Source organism: Ammodytes marinus, assembly GCF_949987685.1.
Source record: "Ammodytes marinus genome assembly, chromosome: 16".
In the NCBI taxonomy this organism is placed as follows: domain Eukaryota; kingdom Metazoa; phylum Chordata; class Actinopteri; order Uranoscopiformes; family Ammodytidae; genus Ammodytes; species Ammodytes marinus.
This window is the reverse complement of record NC_137220.1, coordinates 14,102,486-14,122,705: the sequence shown is the minus strand read 5'-3', so window position 1 is coordinate 14,122,705 and position 20,220 is coordinate 14,102,486. Positions and strand designations below refer to the sequence as shown.

The 20,220-nt window shown below is 41.4% G+C and overlaps 1 protein-coding gene across 4 annotated transcripts in view; it reads right to left on the bottom strand.

The window, feature by feature from the left end:
* Positions 1 to 19,833, bottom strand: part of spag9a (sperm associated antigen 9a) — a 33,668-nt gene extending 13,835 nt beyond the window's left edge. For 2 of the 4 annotated variants that reach the window (XM_080043463.1, XM_080043464.1), the window contains exons 1-14: positions 19,341 to 19,833; positions 14,320 to 14,440; positions 11,311 to 11,381; positions 11,123 to 11,211; positions 9,951 to 10,101; positions 7,095 to 7,209; positions 6,814 to 6,907; positions 4,808 to 4,929; positions 3,782 to 3,793; positions 2,504 to 2,561; positions 1,687 to 1,839; positions 1,220 to 1,271; positions 972 to 1,102; positions 695 to 751 (exon numbers count right to left, since the gene is read on the bottom strand). In XM_080043463.1, the coding sequence (XP_079899589.1) occupies positions 695 to 751; positions 972 to 1,102; positions 1,220 to 1,271; positions 1,687 to 1,839; positions 2,504 to 2,561; positions 3,782 to 3,793; positions 4,808 to 4,929; positions 6,814 to 6,907; positions 7,095 to 7,209; positions 9,951 to 10,101; positions 11,123 to 11,211; positions 11,311 to 11,381; positions 14,320 to 14,440; positions 19,341 to 19,640 (1,526 nt within the window). In that variant the 5' untranslated portion in view covers positions 19,641 to 19,833. The remainder of the gene's footprint in view (positions 1 to 694; positions 752 to 971; positions 1,103 to 1,219; positions 1,272 to 1,686; positions 1,840 to 2,503; positions 2,562 to 3,781; positions 3,794 to 4,807; positions 4,930 to 6,813; positions 6,908 to 7,094; positions 7,210 to 9,950; positions 10,102 to 11,122; positions 11,212 to 11,310; positions 11,382 to 14,319; positions 14,441 to 19,340) is intronic. The other 2 variants (XM_080043465.1, XM_080043466.1) reach the window with 1 other exon arrangement.
* Between the last annotated feature and the right edge of the window lie 387 nt (positions 19,834 to 20,220).

The following is a 20,220-nucleotide window of genomic DNA, read 5'->3' as shown; positions in this document are numbered from 1 at the left end:
CTGATCACAATCTGCTACCTGTACGGATCTGTTGTGCTGCAAAAAAAAAAAAAAAAACCTAGGCTCTGTAAACGGGCATTTCTTAGCTGCGTTAGGCCCCTTTGTTTACACAGCAGTTTACAGAGCATAGGCTGTGTAATAAAACTGGAATTTTTTCAACACACACTCGGTACGGACAGGTAGCGGATCGAGAGGAGATATTCACTGATTTTGACAGAAAATGATTTTGACAACAAGCATTCTCTTTAGCCTTTAAAACAGGTGAAGGTTGGATCCAATTGAAATGGAGGAGAAGTTATGTGTCAAAAGGAGGGAAAGAGATGGGTCTGGCTGGGAGAACCATCTTTACCTAATGCTGCCAATTCAATAGCGCATCCCGGAAAAGATGAGAAAACAAAAATGTATTTGAATGTTTGAGAGAAGATGTCACAGGAGTTAACTTGGATTATCTGAACAGGCCATCGTCAAAACGTAAACCCTGAGAAAGGTGGTTTGAAAAAGAAAGAAAGAAAGAAAGAAAGAAAGAAAGAAAGAAAGAAAGAAAGAAAGAAAGAAAGAAAGAAAGAAAGAAAGAAAGAAAGAAAGAAAGAAAGAAAGAAAGAAAGAAAGAAAGAAAGAAAGAAAGAAAGAAAGAAAGAAAGAAAGAAAGAAAGAAAGAAAGAAAGAAAGAAAGAATAAATTTAGGAGAACTCACAACTGCCAGATGCTGGATTTCTTTTTTTCCGCAAGTGTCGGGTTTTCTCTCGAGGCCCTAAAGAAGAACACATTATGTTATCATACACAGTTTTAAGACACAGAAGTACAGGGGTTGAGGATGTCCCATTTTAAAGATGAACCCTGCTGTTACTGTGAAAAATATTCACAGTGTTGCATGAGTCGTTTTGATCAGTGAACGAGACGAACCAGTGTCAGAGAAGAATCCGATGATAACACTGACGTGATAAAGAGAATGAGTATGAAGCCATGTGTACCTGATCATCTCTGTCCACCTCACAGCCTCCTGCAGCTCCATCAGTCTCTCTTTGTACTGGTTCCTCTCCATCAGCACGCGGGCCATCTCCACACGCGTGAAGCGCCTCCTCTGGGCCGTGGGGACGTCACTCTGTGGTTAGGGTTAGCACAATATTAAACATTCAACACATGATTATACCAAGACAAATACATTAACAAACGATGGGGAATGGTGAGCTTTCTTTTTGCAAATGTATCTCCCACTCACATCCTCTTCATCTTTACTCTTCTCTTTCACCTCTTCCATCTCCAGTCGCACTCTGGAAAGAAGCAAAGCATTTGTCCAAAAAAGCAAGGTATACGATACAGATGACAAATGGAATTAAAGGTGGATGATTCAGCGATTCTGGAGGAATCTTGTTGCCAAAATATTTTGTTTACCAGTTTACAGAGCCTAGGCTGTGTATTGACACATTTCAGCGCACACAGTACGGTAAGGTAGTAGAAATACATTTTGGCAACGAGCTTTCTCCAGATTTGCTGAGTCAACCTTTGAATATGCACGGTAGGAAAGAAGCGGACAGGTGCTACCTGCTATAGCCTGTTTAACACAGAGGATATTGGACGGAATGATGCACCGATACGCCGGGGCATTGTGCATTTACACTAGACCAAGAAAAGCAGGCATAATGGCGCATCATTTGTGTACATTTACACAGTGTATTGTTGACTTACTTTTTGAGGTCTTCCTCCAGATCTCGGATCTTGTCCTCCAGCTTGGTCTTAGCCTGCAGCAAAGCCTCCTGCTCTCCCTGCAGCATCTCCTTCTCACAGGCCAACTCATCCACCTTCAGGATCAAGTCTTTATTCACCACGTTCAGGGCATTCCTGGACAGACAGGGGACCAGGAGATGTCAGTACAATTGTAATAATATTTGCATTGGAAAAGGAGTAAGGGGGCAACTAAGGCGCCCCGAAAGGGACAAGGAGGGGGGAAAAAGAGGGATGAGTTGTTGAATTGAATTGAATTGAATTGAATTGAATTGAATTGAATTGAATTGAATTGAAAAAAAATATTCAAACAAGTAAAGAAAAAGAAAAAATAAGCAATAATAAACAATAAATAATATGATGAAACAAGTGGACAGTTACAATTAATTAAGTGAGTTGGTTTTTTGTTGCAGGATTTGCATGTTTTGCGTTATCTCGCAGCCCTCTCCTTTGTTGTGCTTGTTTCCATGGCGACAACAAACTGACCCTGAAGTACAGAGACGCAATGAAACAAAAAAAAACAAGACAAACCACAAAAAGTGGAGCACATAACTCTGTGGGCGAGGTTTCGATACTTATATTTTCAGATTGGCCCTTTAATTAAAAGACATTAATAGTGATACATGAAAATAAACATAAAAGAAAAAGAAAAAGCTGTGCCAGATCTCAGAAAAACTTATATTTACTCTTTTTTAACTTTTTTTTTTGCCCACATATCTCTTGCACGGCTACATACTAGATATCGTATATCAAAGTCATGTCAAAAAAGTTATGCACTTACTTTGTCTCAAGCAGTTGTGAATTCTCCTGAATGAGATTTTCAACTTCCCGGCCCATACCTGAACAGAATTGATGATTGAAATTAGAATTTTATAACATAAAAACAAAATATATCTGACAACAAGCTGCAGTGTTAACTACACAAAAACTACAGATTAAGATTCACCACTGTATATTATTCTTACTTTGGTTAAAATCCAACAAGCCACTACTTAGGATGGGAAATATCTCTTAAAGGAGGAGCCAGCGATTCTGGAGAACGCTTGTTGTCAAAATCACTTTTAGTCAAAATCAGTGAATATCTACTCACAATTCGCTACCAGTCCGTACTGTATGCGCATTGAAGAAGAATCCAGTGTTAATAATACGCAGCCTATTGTCTGTAAACGGGCATGTTGCTAGCTACGGTGGGCCCACTTTATTTACATACCCTTTATTTACATACCCGTTCACAGAGCCCATGCTGTGTAATAACACCATATTTATTTCACACACAGTACATAGGGGTAGCGGATAGTGAAGAGATATTCAATTGATTTTTAACAAAACGATTTTGAAAATAAACATTCACCAGAATTATTGACTCCACCTTTAGGAGATATATGACACTGAAGGATTCACACACAGCACAACAAACTACAATTACACAAAAAAAGACCCACAGCACATAACTGACAGGAGAAGGGATGGAGAGAGAGTGGGTGGGCTCTTACCAATCAAACTAAGGTCTGAGAAAACCATGCAATCCAGGTCAGGCGGAAAGAACGAGGGAGACAGAGAGAGAGAGAGAGAGAGAGGGAGAGAGAGAGAGAGAGAGAGAGAGAGAGAGAGAGAGAGAGAGAGAGAGAGAGAGAGAGAGAAAAAAAAATGCGGATATAGTTTGAGACAGTGGAATGACCAAAATTGATGCAGGAGCCAGAGCTAAACTTCTAGCTTTTTGACTCCACAAGCCAAAAAAATCAGATGATGTTGGGTTTATAAAGCCATTTAGATAGGACAACCGCGGCAGTATACAGAGAAGGAACAGAGGGAAAATACAAGGGCAAACATTTTTTATAATAATTTAAGCTGTAAATTAAAAAGAGGAGTTAGGCCAACAAAGGAAGCATCCGTTATTCATGCGCCAAACTGTGTCTAAAATCAACAGAACTGTTATCAAACACAATGATAAAGAAGAAGAAGCTGTGAGCTGTAACAATAGCAGATATGGAAGAAAGTGACTCATGGAGTAGAGGAGAAGAATGCTTAGCTAAGGCAAAAGGTTTGAGGTAATACACACCAGAGTACTCCACTGAGGATTATGGGAAAAAAGCCAGAGAGGATGAGACACGGGAGAGAGAGAGAGGTGAGGTTAACATGAGTTGATGGTCAACACCAAAGCGAGTGGTGTATGAAGCATTGCAGCAAAGTGTTGGGAGTTACAATGACTTCAAAACTAGTGCTGTCAGTAGAACGACAGATGCTGGCCCAATCATAGAAGTAGAACTTCAGTAAAAACAGCTTTAGGGAAATTTTGAAAACCCCGGTAAAGCAGTGATTACAGACATAATAAAATGTCCAGGGTGGTCATGGCGTTCACTTGTATGCATTCATTGATACAACGAGATAGTTGCTGTCCTTTACATTGGGAAATTGTCTGATAAAATTGTCAAATAAAAGATCAATGTGAAGCAGATTCACGTTTGCTACAGTCTATTATTTTCTTTATCAGGATATCTCAACGTGGTGCAGTAGTACTAAGGAAATTGAAAACAATATTCTGTCATTGCAATACAAATATCTTAAGTAGGGAGCCATGAGGAATAAATAAAAACTGATTTTCTAAAGCTCTGTCATTGGTGATTCTTTAAGTAAACTAAGCATGGTTCTAGACAGTCATTTGAACTAACCTACCACATTTTACCTGAGAGAAAGGTAACTTTTATTGATAAAGCAGTAATGAATTATGCCTGTTTAAAATCCCGAGGGAAGCTTTAGCTGCTAGTACATCTGAAGACCATCAGCCACCGTTCACCTCTGACTTTTACAAAATAATGCATAATTAATAAGACTGATGTACTGTAATAATTGTAACAAATAACATTTATATTCATGCAAAACAGGGGCATACATGTGTCTGTAGGGTTATTTCACTTTAAAATTCATTCCATTCATTCATACATACTTGAATGGAGACATATTATACAGACTATTCCAACACAGAGCAGATGGGACTGGACTCTGAGGATATCTGAAAGGATTGCTGTGACATTCATTCGATTCAGTGCAGCATTGTTTGAATGAAAGTTCACTTTTTTTAACTTACCCAGCAGGTCTGCCCCTTCATCCACATCCCCTATGAGCCCCGTGCCTGCAGAAGACAGCTCCTCAAACAGAGATTCTGTGTTGCGGTCAAATGCCGGGTTCTCAATGCCTTTAGTAGGGGTGCTGAAGAGGAGTCAAAACAAACAAGAGGTGATGTGAAACTTTGTTTTAAGCTCCTGTAAACCCAAATCCACAAAATGCTTCTAACTATGTCATTTGGGGGGTTATTTGCATGATAGTATATTTGCAACTGACCAGAATTAGGTATAGGGGAAGGTGGGGTGATTTGTGCAACTTTTTACTCAAAGTGATTTTAAAGTGAGGCCTTGACAGTTATGTCTCCAACTCAAATATGTACATATATTTCAGGATGTTGTGCATCCCTGGCAATAAAAACTTTGGATCTGGAATAAACTGTTTAAGAAATATAGCTTTCGGAAAAAAAGTTGTCTTGTCGCACAAATCACCCCACGTAGTGGGGTGATTTGTGCGTCATTGTGTCACAATGACAAAGTCACCATCATCATCTTTCTGGCCATCTGAACTCTCATCAGTGGTGTCGTTAAGTGGAATTGAGATGTCACTCTCTCCTGAGCTACTGTAGACTATCACTTTCTTTTGGTGACCAGCGTATACAGCCATGCCACTGGCACAACTCTCAGAAATGTACTTTGCACTAGTTGCTCCGTGCTTGTGGAACCAACTGCCACCTGACAAATGTGATTCCCCCTACATTTCTGCCTTTAAATCAAGGCTCAAAACCCATATGTACACCCTGGTGTTTCCTCCCCATTAACCTCTGCACTACTTACTTACCTCTGCACTACTATCTGTGTTTATGTGGATGTATGGGCTTTACGTCTTTCATTTTGGTTATTGTTATTTTACCTTCATTGTTTACCTACTGAATGCACTATGTACAGCACTTTGGACAGTGCAAACTGTCATAAATGTGCTTTTATAAATACATTTTACTTACTTACTTACTTATAACTCACCCAGGCCCTTGCGCACAAATCACCCCATCCCCAGAATTTTGGATAATAGGCATGATGCAGCAATTTAGGGTTGACATTGTGCTAACTATATAGACTCAAAGTGTAGCATACCAAAGCACTAAAACATGTGTCAAATGTTTTCAAACGTGTCTATAATTGTTCAGACACAATAATCAAAAAACCTTGATCATGGAAATTTTACTTTGAAAGGCAAAACACAGTTTTTTGAGCTTAAATGTGCTTATATCTTATTCCTTGTGTCTCCCTTCTTTACAGGATGAGTCAAATGGATGGCTCTTCTTAAATATGTGGTCACATTTCCAATTTCTTCCACGGTTTTCTAGAAACAAGGGGATTTGCAACTTCCAAAATGCACAAATCACCCCACCTTCCCCTATTTATCAATGTATATTTATGTTTGACAAAGTTTACTATGTCAAACATAGCCACGGCAAACCGGCCACGCCCACACAGTCATGCCAAGTTGATATACTTTTTTTTATTTTCAATCAGATTTTTGTACAAGCTTTATTAAGACGCCCGACTTTGATATCATATAATGATTTCTAGAGCTGCAATGATTAATCGACAAATCGATTATTAATCAATTATTAAAATAATCTGCAACTATTTTGATAATCGATTAATCGTTTCGAGTAATGTTTTAATAAAGAAAATCCAAATTCTCTGATTTCAGCTTCTCAAATGTGAATATTTTCTGGTTTCTTTAATCCTATTATGACAGCAAACTGAAATATCTGTGTGTTTTGGACATAACAATACATTTGAGGACGTCAACATGGGCTTTGGAAAATTGATCAAAATTTTTCACCATTTTCTGACACATACGGACCAAAACACTAATCGATTAATCGAGAAAATAATCGACAAATTAATCGATTATCAAAATAATCGTTAGTTGCAACCCTAAGGATTTCTACTCTTTTAGAAGAGGTTTCCAGGGGCTTTAAAACTGACCAGACAGACAGCTTGTTCTTTGCAGTATTACCTGCAGGGCTGGCCTTGGATGAGATCCATGTCCAGTTCAGGAGTGGACTCAATGATGTCCTGCACGTCTGAGCTGTCCTCGTTTTCAGGCAAACCTACATGAGACAGCGCGCATGTCAACATATACTGCATGCCAGAATAGATTGACAAATTCAGCATCAGACTAACCCTTGAGTCATATTCTGTATACAAAAGAAAAAATGCACAAAAGCCGTTTGTGACTAATAAATGACTACTATAAGTGATGTAACTATGGTGCAGGTTGGTGCTGTTTGACCCTACCCACTGATATGGATCTTGTGCCTGGCGCAGCCTGCACCTCTGTGCTCTTACTGCCGCCCTCTTCTGTCTCCATGGGCGTGGCCGACTTGGAGCCGCTGAAGTCGGACAGCTCATCCTGTAACAAATACAGGCTTATTCAAAGCAATGTTTACAGATTCTAGGTCAAGGGGTCAAAATGACACATTGAGACATTTAACGAACTAGTGGCACAATGAAAAAGGGCGACACGTACATACAGTATTCAGGCAACAAGAAACAAACAAACACAGTTTATGACTACAAAGATTGGGACAGGTTGAAAGTGCTTCACACAACTATGGGATTCACAACATACGGACTACAGAGCTCATGAAAACATCAGGAGATCTTGAAGAAATACTTTGAAAAAAAGAAAGAACACTAAACAAAGTTGTGGATGGGTTGAGGAGGACAGCTTTCCGATGTCTAGAGAAAGCACGAGAGACACAGAGCTAGCAACACAAAAACACAGACCAGGAAGTCCACACACAGCTTACACAGACAGCAGGGGGGGCTTCACACAACATCTACTGAAATGAAACATGGCCGCAGTGGGAGCTGCCATTTCACCTCTAGCACACAACACAACACCAACCCACAAGTGTAAAATTGACTCAAAACTGTTTTGAACAGAAACCGAATACAGACTACAAGTAGAAATCTACTGGACATTGTATTGAATGTAACACAACTATGGCATGAAGGACAAATAACTATATAAATGTATGATGCTATGTTATTTGTGCAATGATGACTGGTCAGATATGTTAGTGTTATGTTAAAGATCTGCGAGGATGAAGCAACAACACAAAGAAGCATGTGAAATATAAAACCCTTGCGCATTAACTAAAAATGAAAAACTAATTATTATAGGCCAGATGCAACCACCACACTATTGTGTATTTAAAAAGATCCAGGATGAACCGATTCTGTCTTTTGACACATCACATTGTTGTATGTGCACTTAATATTTTGAGAAAAAAAAGCCAGAGTTGCCTTCAGGACAGGAAATGGTTGCATGTAGCACGATGGAGAAAAAAAGTGGTCTGTGAAGTGGGGGTCTAAAAATGCATCAAAGTGAGAGGACCACAACATTTTTGAGAAGATGAAAATGGCAGAGTGGTGGAGACTAGTTAAGCATACAGACACACACGCGCAAACACAAACACTGTGCAGGCGTGCTACTGCTACTGCTGCCGGCCCAGCTCATCCAACTACCTTGCAGTCGTCTGCCAGTGAATTCCCCCAGGTAGAGTCCTGCGCACCCTTACCCTCCCTTTCCTTCTGGGGCTCTTCATAGTCCAACTGCTCGGGAGGAGGGGGGGTTAGAGTATGAATGAAGGAGCTCACATTTGCAAAGAAGCAGTTCAGCAGAAATGCATACACCCCTAAAGTGTGCATGTATGTGAGGTGAATGGAGGAAATACTATTGTGTGTGTGTGTGTGTGTGTGTGTGTGTGTGTGTGTGTGTGTGTGTGTGTGTGTGTGTGTGTGTGTGTGTGTGTGTGTTTTAAATTTAATTTTCTCAAGCTATTCCATTAAAGGAATACACGCTTCACGCAAACTTTTTTCATCATGCCCGGTAGCACTCGCCTGACCTGTAAACAGAGTTCCCCTTAAAGTGACAGTGCCTTGTAAAGGTCTCCTTGAATAAAACAAAAAAGGAATGATTTAGAAAATATAAGTAGGCCAATTGTAGGCGATGAGATGGTCTTGCTTATATGATTCCTATTATGGATAGAGCTTTCTATCATGAATTGCATGCATCTGTCTGCATGTCAAATCCACAACAATAACCATCCTCTAGTGCTGATTACATAACAGCCAATCACATTGCAGCTAGCCCTCTTCTCCCCCTCAGTGGCTGGCTACGGGCCATGCAGTGGCATCACTCCCATCATGCATTGCGCTGCAGAGCTGATGTCCCAGTTTTAACAAAAAAGCAGCAGCGGGATGAATTACCATTGTCCCCCTCAAGGTCCTAACACACAAACAGAACCCACAGACAGAAAAAAACTGTTTGGAGAACTACAAGTCACTGCTTTCCATAGGAAACAGCTTAAAGGTGCAGTCAGTGATCTGGAGAATGCTTGTTGTATCTCCTCACATTCCGCTACCTGTCTATACTGTTAGTGTGCCTTAAAAAAAATCAGGTGTTTCAGCCTAGGCTTTATACAAAGGGGGCCCACCGTAGCAAGCAACACACCCGTTTATAGTGTCGGGCAGTGTTTTAACAATACATTTTTTTGTACGTACAGGTAGGAGATCTTGAGGAGATATTCACTGATTCTGACAACAAGGGATTTTGACAACAAGTGCTGAAAGATAATGTGATGTCTATATAAATGAGAACGACTAGTGTTCGAAGCAGTTTATCATGAATCGTAAATCGCCAAAAATACGTGACGTCATGAAGCTCAGTATAATCATTGAGCTTGAATCAAATAGAAAATGTGCTTTAATGAATATTCATGTGACACATTTAATGATCTCCTCTCTGACTGCTGCACCGGCGGAAAAGAGAGGTTTGCATATTCATCAATGGCTTAAAAGGAGGATGTCTTAAAACAGAGACGGCCTTGTCAGATGCCTACTTAACTGTGCCTACATGTCCCAGCCTTAATCAAAAGACTCTCTATTTTTAAATAGATCCAAAGCAAACTTGTCTGTCTTCTAGCACTGGCAGTATCGCTAGGAACGTTCAAGACAGGAATTCATTCTCCGTATTTGATACACTTGGACAGAGTAGAAAAAAAAGAAATCACCCCAAAATCAGTATTGAGGTCTGATATCATGTAGTTAATAAGTCATTATTTAGCAGCGAGTGTTGCCACCTACCTTGAGGCTAGCGTTAGAGCGTGCTTGCGTTGGGTCGGTGAGCCTCCAGCCCTCTGAGCTCAGTGTCTCCGCCCGGGTTGTGGGATCAGGGGTCAGCAGGGACACCCCTCCAGATGAAGGGAACACACCCAAAGACAGAGGCCGCTCTCTCCTGGACAGACACGCGGAACCCCTTTATGATCATGCTTTCATTTAAATGTTTTTTTTTTTTTTACTTTAGCGTTGAAAAATAAGATGAAAGTGAAAAAATATAACTACATGTAATACGAAACTATGCCTTCTTCATGTTTGAGCACTTTTTCAAAATGTCACAATAAAATTACCTTTTTGCTTCTTGATGAATAATTGTGAAATTACTCTTTATGAGTCCTTAAAGGTGGAGTCCGTGATTCTGGAGAATACTTGTTGCGAATATCACTTCGTCAAAATCTGTGAATATCTCATCACAATCCGCAACCTCTCTAGTCTTACCAGACCATTGTACTTCATTTCATTTGTACAGAAGGTCTGGAATCGCTCAATTCAAAAACGTTAACTCACTTGAAGGCGGGTGTCTATTGGATGTGCCCAGTGCCACTCTGGACCTGCCAACCAATCACATAACGTTTGGTAGTGACGTATGTCATGCGCCGGCTTCTGAGCTACTCCCTCTGTTCGCTGATTGGACCGCTAAAAATCTGTCCGGAGAAAACCAAAGAATATACCGCAGACCCAGACTGACTACTGAAGGGAAATGAAAATTGAGCGGAAGTAGGTAGGCGGGCGGTGCCAGGCTACAACCTCTCCGTACTGTCTGAAAAATCCAGTGTTAATACATAGTCCAGGCTCTGTAAACGGGCGAGCTAGCTATGGTGGGCCCCCTTTGTTTACATACATTTAGTTAACATGCCAGTTTACAGATCCTAGGCTGTGTATTAACAATGGATCTTTTTTCAGCGTACACACAGTACGGACAGGTAGCAGATTGTGAGGAGATATTCACTGATTTCGCTAAAAAAGTGACTTTGTTTCCAGAAATGCTGACTACACAATAAATTAGGTTTCTTCTAATTAGTGCACAGTACTTCAATCCACCCAACTCTGCAATCTTCTGTCTTGATGACGTTATGCTCGCAGGTTTTTGAAATGGGAATCCCACAGCATCAACACAAACCTCTCTGTTGTGCCCTTACCTGACTCGTACCACCGCGCTGGACTCTGAGGTCTCACTCATCTGCTGCATTTTGATCCTCTCTACATGCTCCATATAGTTATGGATCATCTGCAGGAGTCAAACCAAACACACAGAGGAAACTAGTCATGAAGGCCATTCATGGTTACAGCCTGAAGACATTTCCTTCCTTCCTTCCTCCCCCCTCACCTCTGAGTGTCGCTGATGGAGAGAGTTGTATTCTTTCTTCAGCTCCAGTTCACGTTCTTCTAACCTGCCGACTGAAACACAACACAACCCAGGTTTAGGTCATGGTAGTCCATTTACAAGGCACAAGACAAAGTGCTTACTATTTAATAAGTTAATACAAATAATTAAGAATAAAATATATTTTTTTAATGAAAAATACAGAATCTTGCAAGCATGACAACCAAGTCCTTCCCAATAAAACCATTTTTATACAAGCACGTACAGGATATATCAGCTATAGGAATTGTTTGATATAAAAAAATATGCTTATTCACTTTTTTACCAAAGACGAAATGATTGATACTGTCATTTCTGTACGGTACATATGAAGCTACTGCCAGCAGCTAACTTGTAAACACCCAACTTTTTTTCAGCGTGCACACACGGCGGACAGGTAGAGAATGGTGAGTAGTTATCAACTGATTTTGACAAAATGTGTTCTAGGTTACTATCACTTAGTATGCCTTTAATGTACCTCATTGTAGTACTGCTCATTAAAATGTAGAGTCAGCGAATCTGGAGAATGCTTGTTGTCAAAACTTTTTGTAAAAATGTGTAAATATCTCCTACAGAAGATATAACAGCGTTATAACGATCTTCTACCTGTCCCTTATGTGTGTGCACTGAAAAAAATCCAGTCCTAACACACAGCCTAGACTCTATTAGCAGGCATGTTGCAAGCCAAAGTATAGATGCTAATGAAGCCGACACACGCACAAGCACGTGCATAGACGCGATCCTGACGTCAATTTATTAGGGATGCACAGTTGGTTAAACATTTAAACGTCCGCTGCCTTACTAGTCTGCACCATAAATATATAGTCATTTATTGCCCATCACCTGTACTTGGGCACTGTACGGGGCAACTTTCTGAAATCTGAAAAACACTGTTGTGCTCTACTAACCCTTATTAACCTTATGAACTATAAGATTATATGAGAGGCTGTGGACTCTGCTCCTAGTCGCCTCAGGTACTGCAACATACAGTAATGATGATGAGTGAATGATTTACTATTCAATGGGAGTGGCTTGACTGGGTTGACCGAACCCACTGACCAGTTGCGTGTATATACTCTCCATCAAATAGGTGAAAAACAGTTATTTATGCGTGATAATGTAATAGCTAAACTTTGGACTGTTTTACTGTCAAGGCCTTTTGTGCTGTGTTTTTGTATTGTAATTCTTGTTTATTTGTATCTATTGATGTATTTGCGCATGTGTGGGTTAAGCACTTTGTAACTGCATGTTTTGAAAGTGGTATATGAATAAAGTTTTACGTACTTCCTGAGCTACTTATTGCTGCCTTGTTAACACTTCTGCTAAAAGTTAAACATGGAAGACATTTTCATCTTGGCACTCTCTTCCCCCTCACAGCTTTGTGTGAGTGAATGACTCACTTAAACCATTGCGTTAATCTGCCACTAGATACTGTACCAGTCACAGAGTGAATCCACTGTTTACAACAAGTCGCGAAAAGAAGAGGCAAACGCTCTATCCCTTAATCCACCAATGAGATTGGTGGTAATGCACTGCCGCATTACTATGAGGATGGGAATAACAGAAATCCTCTAATCCCATTACTGGTAGCCCCGCAAAGAGTGACATTGTGTTTGATTGTGAACGTGTTGGGGGAGGGGGAGTGTAAGATTGTATGAGGAAAGTGGAAACATGGCAGAACGAGAATGGATAGCAGAATAGCTTTGTATATGTGTAAAGGCTGATGAATGAATAATCATAGTCATAGTTAAGTTAAGTCCTTATTTTGTCAATTACACACACATGCAAGGTGAGTAAATTACACACAAGACAATAGAAATGACATTTAGCTCACCCCTCCTACATTTCTAAACACACACATGCAGTTCTTCATATAGGGGATCATCGCACAGGGACTTAAGACAAAGGTCTGCAGCGGGGCAGCCCCCCTGTTGCAGTTTTGGGGTTAAGTGTCTTGCTCAAGGACACAATGGTAGAGATGGTGGGCACTGTATATGCAATACCAGCCGCTCTAGTGCTACAAATAACACCCTCCTGTCCAGTGCCGGGGATCGAAACCAGCGACCTTACGGTTACTAGTTGGCCCCCTTACCTCTAGGCCAGGGGTCCCCAAACTTTTTTCACTGAGGGCCACATACAGAAAAATCTACGAAGGGCCAGGCCACTTTGCAAAAATAACACATTTATCAGGACATGTAGCTGCTCTGATGTTTAGTTTCATAGTGTCTTCGTAAATTGTAATCCTTCTTCACGGCAACACTTTCCTTGCACATTAAACAGACACATTTCCCCTCTTGTTTATATGCCAATGATACACCCAGTGTTTTCTGCCTTTGCGTCCAATATCCAGCAGGGTGAAAATAGTATCCAGCCGAGGTCCCGACCCTCCTAGGGGGGTCCGGGCGTATGCCCCCCGGGAGATTTTTTAAAGTTTTTAAAGCGAAATGCATGAATCTGGTGCACTTTGAGAGGGAAATTAAGAGGCTAAATCTGAAGAATTTTGTATGAAAAAAAAATGGAGACACTGTGTCAGATGAATTAGAAGCTATTGGAGAAGGACGCATAGATTTTCCATAATAATATTAATTTAAAATAAAATATTATGCAGGGTGCTCTGGGATGGGCTTGTTGCTCATTTTCTTTTATGGGACATATTTCTCTGTAATATAATGAGTGCATTTAAATTATTTAAAAATTAAAAGCGCCATATTACATTATATTTTTAAAATGTGCCACGGGCCAATCAATCAGTGTTTGACACCCCTGCACTAGTGGGTTAACTAAGAATTGCAAAAAAATTTAAAAATTAAAAAAAAAAAAAAAAAGTTCAAAGGGCCATATTACATTATCTTTTTAAAATCGGCCGCGGGCCAATAAAAAGCGGGCCGTAGTTTGGGGACCCCTGCTCTAGGCCATCCTACCAATCCGTCAACCGTTATTTAATTTTCTATTTAATTGTGTGTGTGTACTTACTCTGGTCTGCGTAGTTCTTGTACTTGAGTTCCAGTTGCCGGGAGTGGGACTCCAGTCTGTCCACATGGTTCTGCAGGTCCTTCTTATCCTGTTCATGAGTGTCCTCAAACTCAATGAACTTCTACTCAGGAAGGCGCGCATACGCACACGCACACACACACACACACACACACACAATCAGATATTTGATTTCCACATTTCCTTACATAATAGTAAAAAAAACAATGCTGACTAATGTCTCACCAAGGTAAAAAAAAAGTATGTATCTTTACATAAGTCTGCTACTTTTACCAAAGGCTTCAGTTACTTTATACTCATGGATCAGCTGATTCAATCAATACAGAAACTCGTTAGTTGCAGCCCTATACATAATAGCACAGACCATGAGTGCCACTGTGACACAAAGCACAACTTTCCTAAACATGTAAATTGATGATGGTTGTTGAAATATGTCTGAATCAGAATTAGACTTATTGTTTCATCTGGATCCTCCCAGTTTCCTTCTTGGCGGGAGAGAATCTGTGTGTGTGTGTGTGTGTGTGTGTGTGTGTGTGTGTGTGTGTGTGTGTGTGTGTGTGTGTGTGTGTGTGTGTGTGTGTGTGTGTGTGTGTGTGTGTGTGTGTGTGTGTGTGTGTGTGTGTGTATGTGTGTGTGCGTGTGTCTGTGTGACACAGCATCCACATCCTGTCCAGCTAAGCTAGCCAAAGCACTCATGTAGCTTCACTTCCTCCTCTGGACTCATGCAACACATCCTCTCTTACTGTACTTAGATGTCCAAAGCCATGTTACAGCCTAAATTTCAAATATATAATTTAACCATTTTAATATCTGATTCTGACTATCTTTTCCATATTTTTTAAAAAAAAATCTTGTTTTCTTACTTTTTTATGATAATGAAGTGAATATGATTGTGTATGTTTTACTGTTGGTCAGAATAAACAAGAGCTCTAGGAAGTTGTGTTTGGCCATGTGTCGCCATTCTCAAACATGTTATGGACTAATTAATGAATTAACTTGTTTGAGGAAAATAATGATTATAATTGTTAGCTGCAGATATGAAATGATTTCCCAACAGATACATCTGTTCCATTGTGCTTTTTATGGTAAATTATTCAAATTAATTAAATACGGGTTTTATCCACCTGGGCGGGTATCAATCTACCGGGGCCGGCCGCCCAAGTAGAGCCTATGTGTGGGAAACCCTGACATCTAACAAAAACAGCAACCATAAAGAAGCCTCGCAAGTCACAACCAATGAGAAATGGACTAACTGTAAATCTGAAAAATACATGGGAAAAATTCAAGCTAATGGGATGTTCCCTTTCTGCTAGTTTCGGACAAAGGATCACATGAACTGGAAGTAATACAGGCCGGCCGTCCCCCTGCTCACTCCTCTCCAAAGAGTCTGTCCCATGGCAATCCCGTAAAACACCGTTTAATGTGTAACTATGTTTGATATGCTACTATTGCAGTGAAAGCTACATTAGTATTGTGTGTGTGTGTGTGTGTGTGTGTGTGTGTGTGTGTGTGTGTGTGTGTGTGTGTGTGTGTGTGTGTGTGTGTGTGTGTGTGTGTGTGTGTGTGTGTGTGTGTGTGTGTGTGTGTGTGTGTGTGCAGGGTTCAACATAACTTTTTTTTCCTACTGGCCCGCCGGGCCAGTGGATCCGAGTTTTACTGGCCCCTTGTATATTTTCACTGGCCCTGCACACACTTTTTTTTTCTTCATAATTTAGTGTCAATAATTATAATACCTGTATTAGAAAAATAAAGAAAGATAACCAGATCTAAAGGGAATATCTATACTGTAACAGTATAGATATTCCCTTTAGATTTTGTTATTTTTCTTTTAGTTAATTATATGAAATGTTGATATTGCTCATACACATAATATAAAACCAGGCAAACATATTGAATTAGAAGCCTACAACTGAAAGTATGTTGAAAGAGTCGGCCAGTATTTTAAAGTCCAGTAGTTTGATGGTTGTTTTTATTCTTGAATTTGGGCAGTTTAATGAATAGTTCACCTGCAGAAGTCATGTGTGGTAGGCTGTTTTTATTACTTTCTCTATATGCATTAGGGATGTGAATGTGTCGACCGAATGACCGGTTTTCCACTTGAGCTCAAGTTGACTTTAATAATAGAATAGAAATCCGAAAATCAGTGGGTTATGCCGTTTTTTTAATGGGAGATTTCACCGTGTATGTGAGTTCACGTCTGGTCGTGAGCGTCCGGTGTGGGACCATTTTTTCATACTATTGATAAAAAAACAATGCAGTGCAAAATATGCAGCATAAGTTAAACGCTCGTCTAAGACTATGACGTTAAATCACCTTAGAAACACACAATGCCTTCGTCCGATCACAGCAGCGTTTCACCGTGTGATCTAGCCAGCGAGTGAGCCGCCGCGCAGATGAACTGTGGTTTGTGGCTAAAATAATAACCGGGGATATTCTCCCCGTTAGCGATTTCAATGGGAAAGACTTCCGCGATCTGATTGAACGTCTCGAGCCTGAAAACACAGTGCCAAACTGCGCGACTTTAGGAACTGTACAGTGAGCGGAGTCCCTCCGTTCGTTTCTGTCTACAACCGACACAATCACCGGAGACGCATTCACAGCGTTTAAATAACGCCTCTCATTTGTATTACCATTGGGGCTTGCATGCAAATACTGTAACATTACGTCGGCAGATAAAGGAAAAGCGCAGTTATCATTTTCTGCACCTCAACCTCTGCTGTGGGAAGAAAGAAAGGAGGCAAAGCAAGTCGATTGATTTGTCGACTCGCAGGCGGACGGTAGGCAGCTCTGCCAACGGAGCGAGAGTGCACCCGCTTGTTGCTCCGCCTGTCAAAACGCCCACGCATCGGTTGTCCACTGGCCTTTCATTAAAAAATATATTTTATATTAGGTTTATTATATTGAGTCTTAAATAAACACTGCTTTCATTACGACTCTCAACGCGCATTTCAATGAACCATGATGTAGTCTACAAAAAGATACTGAACTGTGATTGGCCAGTCACTGGCCCGGGCGGGACAGTGACTGGCCAATCAACTTGCCCTGCATATGATTTTACTGGCCCCGGGCGATTAGAGGATTTACGTTATGTCGAACCCTGGTGTGTGGGTGTGTGGGTGTGTGTGTGTGTGTGTGTGTGTGTGTGTGTGTGTGTGTGTGTGTGTGTGTGTGTGTGTGTGTGTGTGTGTGTGTGTGTGTGTGTGTGTGTGTGTGTATGTGTGTGTGTGTGTGTGTGTGTGTGCCTGGCTATCCAAGACCTCAGTGTCAGTGTGTAGAAGAGGCCAGCTGGGACAGAAGGTCTGAGTCACATCACATTACTTTGTCCTTCATACAATAAGCTGAGGGGCCGGGAGGCGGTACATTCATTCACACATCTCAAAACACCCTGACACATAAACACACACAAACAGACAGACAGACACAGACACACCTGGGCTTAGCTTGTGTTGGCAATGTCTCATCAATGAGTTTGTAATGAGCGAGAGGTTTTTTGGTTGCTCCTTGTTCCACATGCTCATTAACTTTGTGCGGCCGCCGATGCTGAGGTGATTTTACTTTTGATACTTTCAAAGTCAAAGTCAGTTTACTGGTCATGATTAGTCATACTCAGCCTGTGAACGCAGTTGCATAATAATCTCTGCTGTGGCTCTGGAGGAAAGTCTGAAAAAACTTCCAAACCATCTCAAATGATCTCCGCTTGAGTTTACTTTACAGACTTACGTCCAAGGCTGTAATATACAGTCTTTGGTTATAAAGTGAAGTTCTTATTATGTGGGTTATTTCCAGGCATGGAAAGTCTGATGAGAAATGCTCTCCAATAGCATTACAGGGAATGGACAACATCGTCAAGCTAAGGTCCTCAATTCTCACTTTACAGCCTCTATTCTAGCCTAGATGTGTTACTGTACGTTATACTGTATTGGGTATCTGAAATAGTTTGCAGTTGGATATTACTAATTGCACAGGGATGCAGGCTGGAATTGAATATGTTGCTGGTAGTAGGCTATTGGTGGAACATATACTATGCAGTAATATATGGTCCTAATATATGGTTTTCTTAGAGCTGTGATGGGATGTTTTGTGACATTTCTTACCATTTATTACACTCAGTCGCAGGTAAATATGCTTCTGCGTGCGTGTGTGTGTGTGTGTGTGTGTGTGTTTGTGTTTTATGTTTAGCCTACTTAAATGTTACAGACGTGAATCCCTGAAATGCTGAGTCACAGGCTCACTCACCTGCTGTTTCCTCAGTTAGGGTCTCACAGATGTCACAGTGTAATGACGCAAGGCTGATGGTTTAAAGGTGGAGCCAGCAATTCTGGAGAATGAATGTTGTTGTTTGTTTTCATCCAAATCATATAAAGTATCTCCTCATCCGCTACCGTCCAGTACTGTGTCTCGCAATCCTGTGTAAATACAAAGCCTAGGCTCTGTAAACTGGCATGTTGCTAGCTAAAGTGGGCCCCCTTTGTTTACATAGCCTATCGGTTTACAGTGACTAGCACATAGAAAGTACTGAGAGGTAGCAGATCCCGATGGGATATTCACTGATTGTGACGAAATGGGACTTTGACCACAAGCGTTCTCCAGAATCGCTGACTGCACCTTTAAAGTGTACCAGATGATAGGGGTAGTTGTGTATTGTGTGCCCTAAAGCTTTTTGTCGTGGCAGTCAGTGAGTCACAACTCCCATCCTCGGATTAGAGATAGTGCCACCATGTCACCACGACCGTTCCTCTGATACAAAACAGAGGTGGTCATTTCAACCATTTGAGGTTAGCCATGATGACACCAACTTGTTTACATCCCAAATGGGGACCATCGAGACGGGGCTGGATGCTGCGCCGCCACGTGTATGCTGCTGTATCAGTTAAGTAACGGCACACACAGGGATGCTCTGCTGTGGTGGATGGGAGCGGACAAAAACACCCCTCTTTTCTTCACAATAGAACCCACTCCAAGAGCCTTGTATTCCTTCTACCCTGCCCCACCATTGAGCTCACCTCCTCGGCGTGTTTCCTCAGCGCTTTCTCCCGCTCGTACTGGGTCATGAGCTGCTCGTTGTCCTCCTTGAGAAGCTCCAGCTCCACTTCGTGCTCCTGGTTCTCCGCGAACACCGAGTCCAGGTTCTCTAGCACGGCCACGACCAGCGGCATCAGCTCCTTCACCACGTCCTCGTCGTATTTGCCGATGAGCCGCTCGAACTCGCGGTAGATGGAGCTGGCCAGGCCCGATACCCGCTCAGACATCATTGCCGCTGTGCCCGGGTCGTCCTGGTACACAACCCCGTCTTCCAGCTCCATTTTTTTAGTCCTCTTCCTGTCCCTTTTCAGCAAACAGGACCAACGTGGGGCTCGTGCGCTGCCGTTACCCCGCCACTATGAACACCGTTATCCGCTCAATGGAAAGCAGCGTTAGGTCAAATAAACGCAGACATTGTTAGGAACATTAGGCTACACGGGCTGGACCATTACGATGCGAGACGAGCTACGTGGATTTCTTCCTCTCTACCCTCACTTGGCCCGTGCTGCCTTCGAGTGCTCATCCAAAGCTGCTGCTTCTCATTCTCACATCTGAATAGGTCCACCCCGAAATCCTGAAATATATTGTGTACATTAAATACGCATGTTTAATTCCCCACACGTCGACTATGAGACCTTAACTTCGGAGGACGAAGTAACAAGTTGTTTATAAAGAACCACGAGCCTTCCAGTCCTATTGGTCACCTTAATCATACAATTTCCCACGGCACATGAAGGCGCCATCCCAACAGCTGAGTTGTTGACCAGATCACGTGATTACGTCACATCACGCTGACGTATGATCATGGACTACTGATGAATAGTGATTATTACACTGGTAAAAAAAAAAAGTAGTGGACTA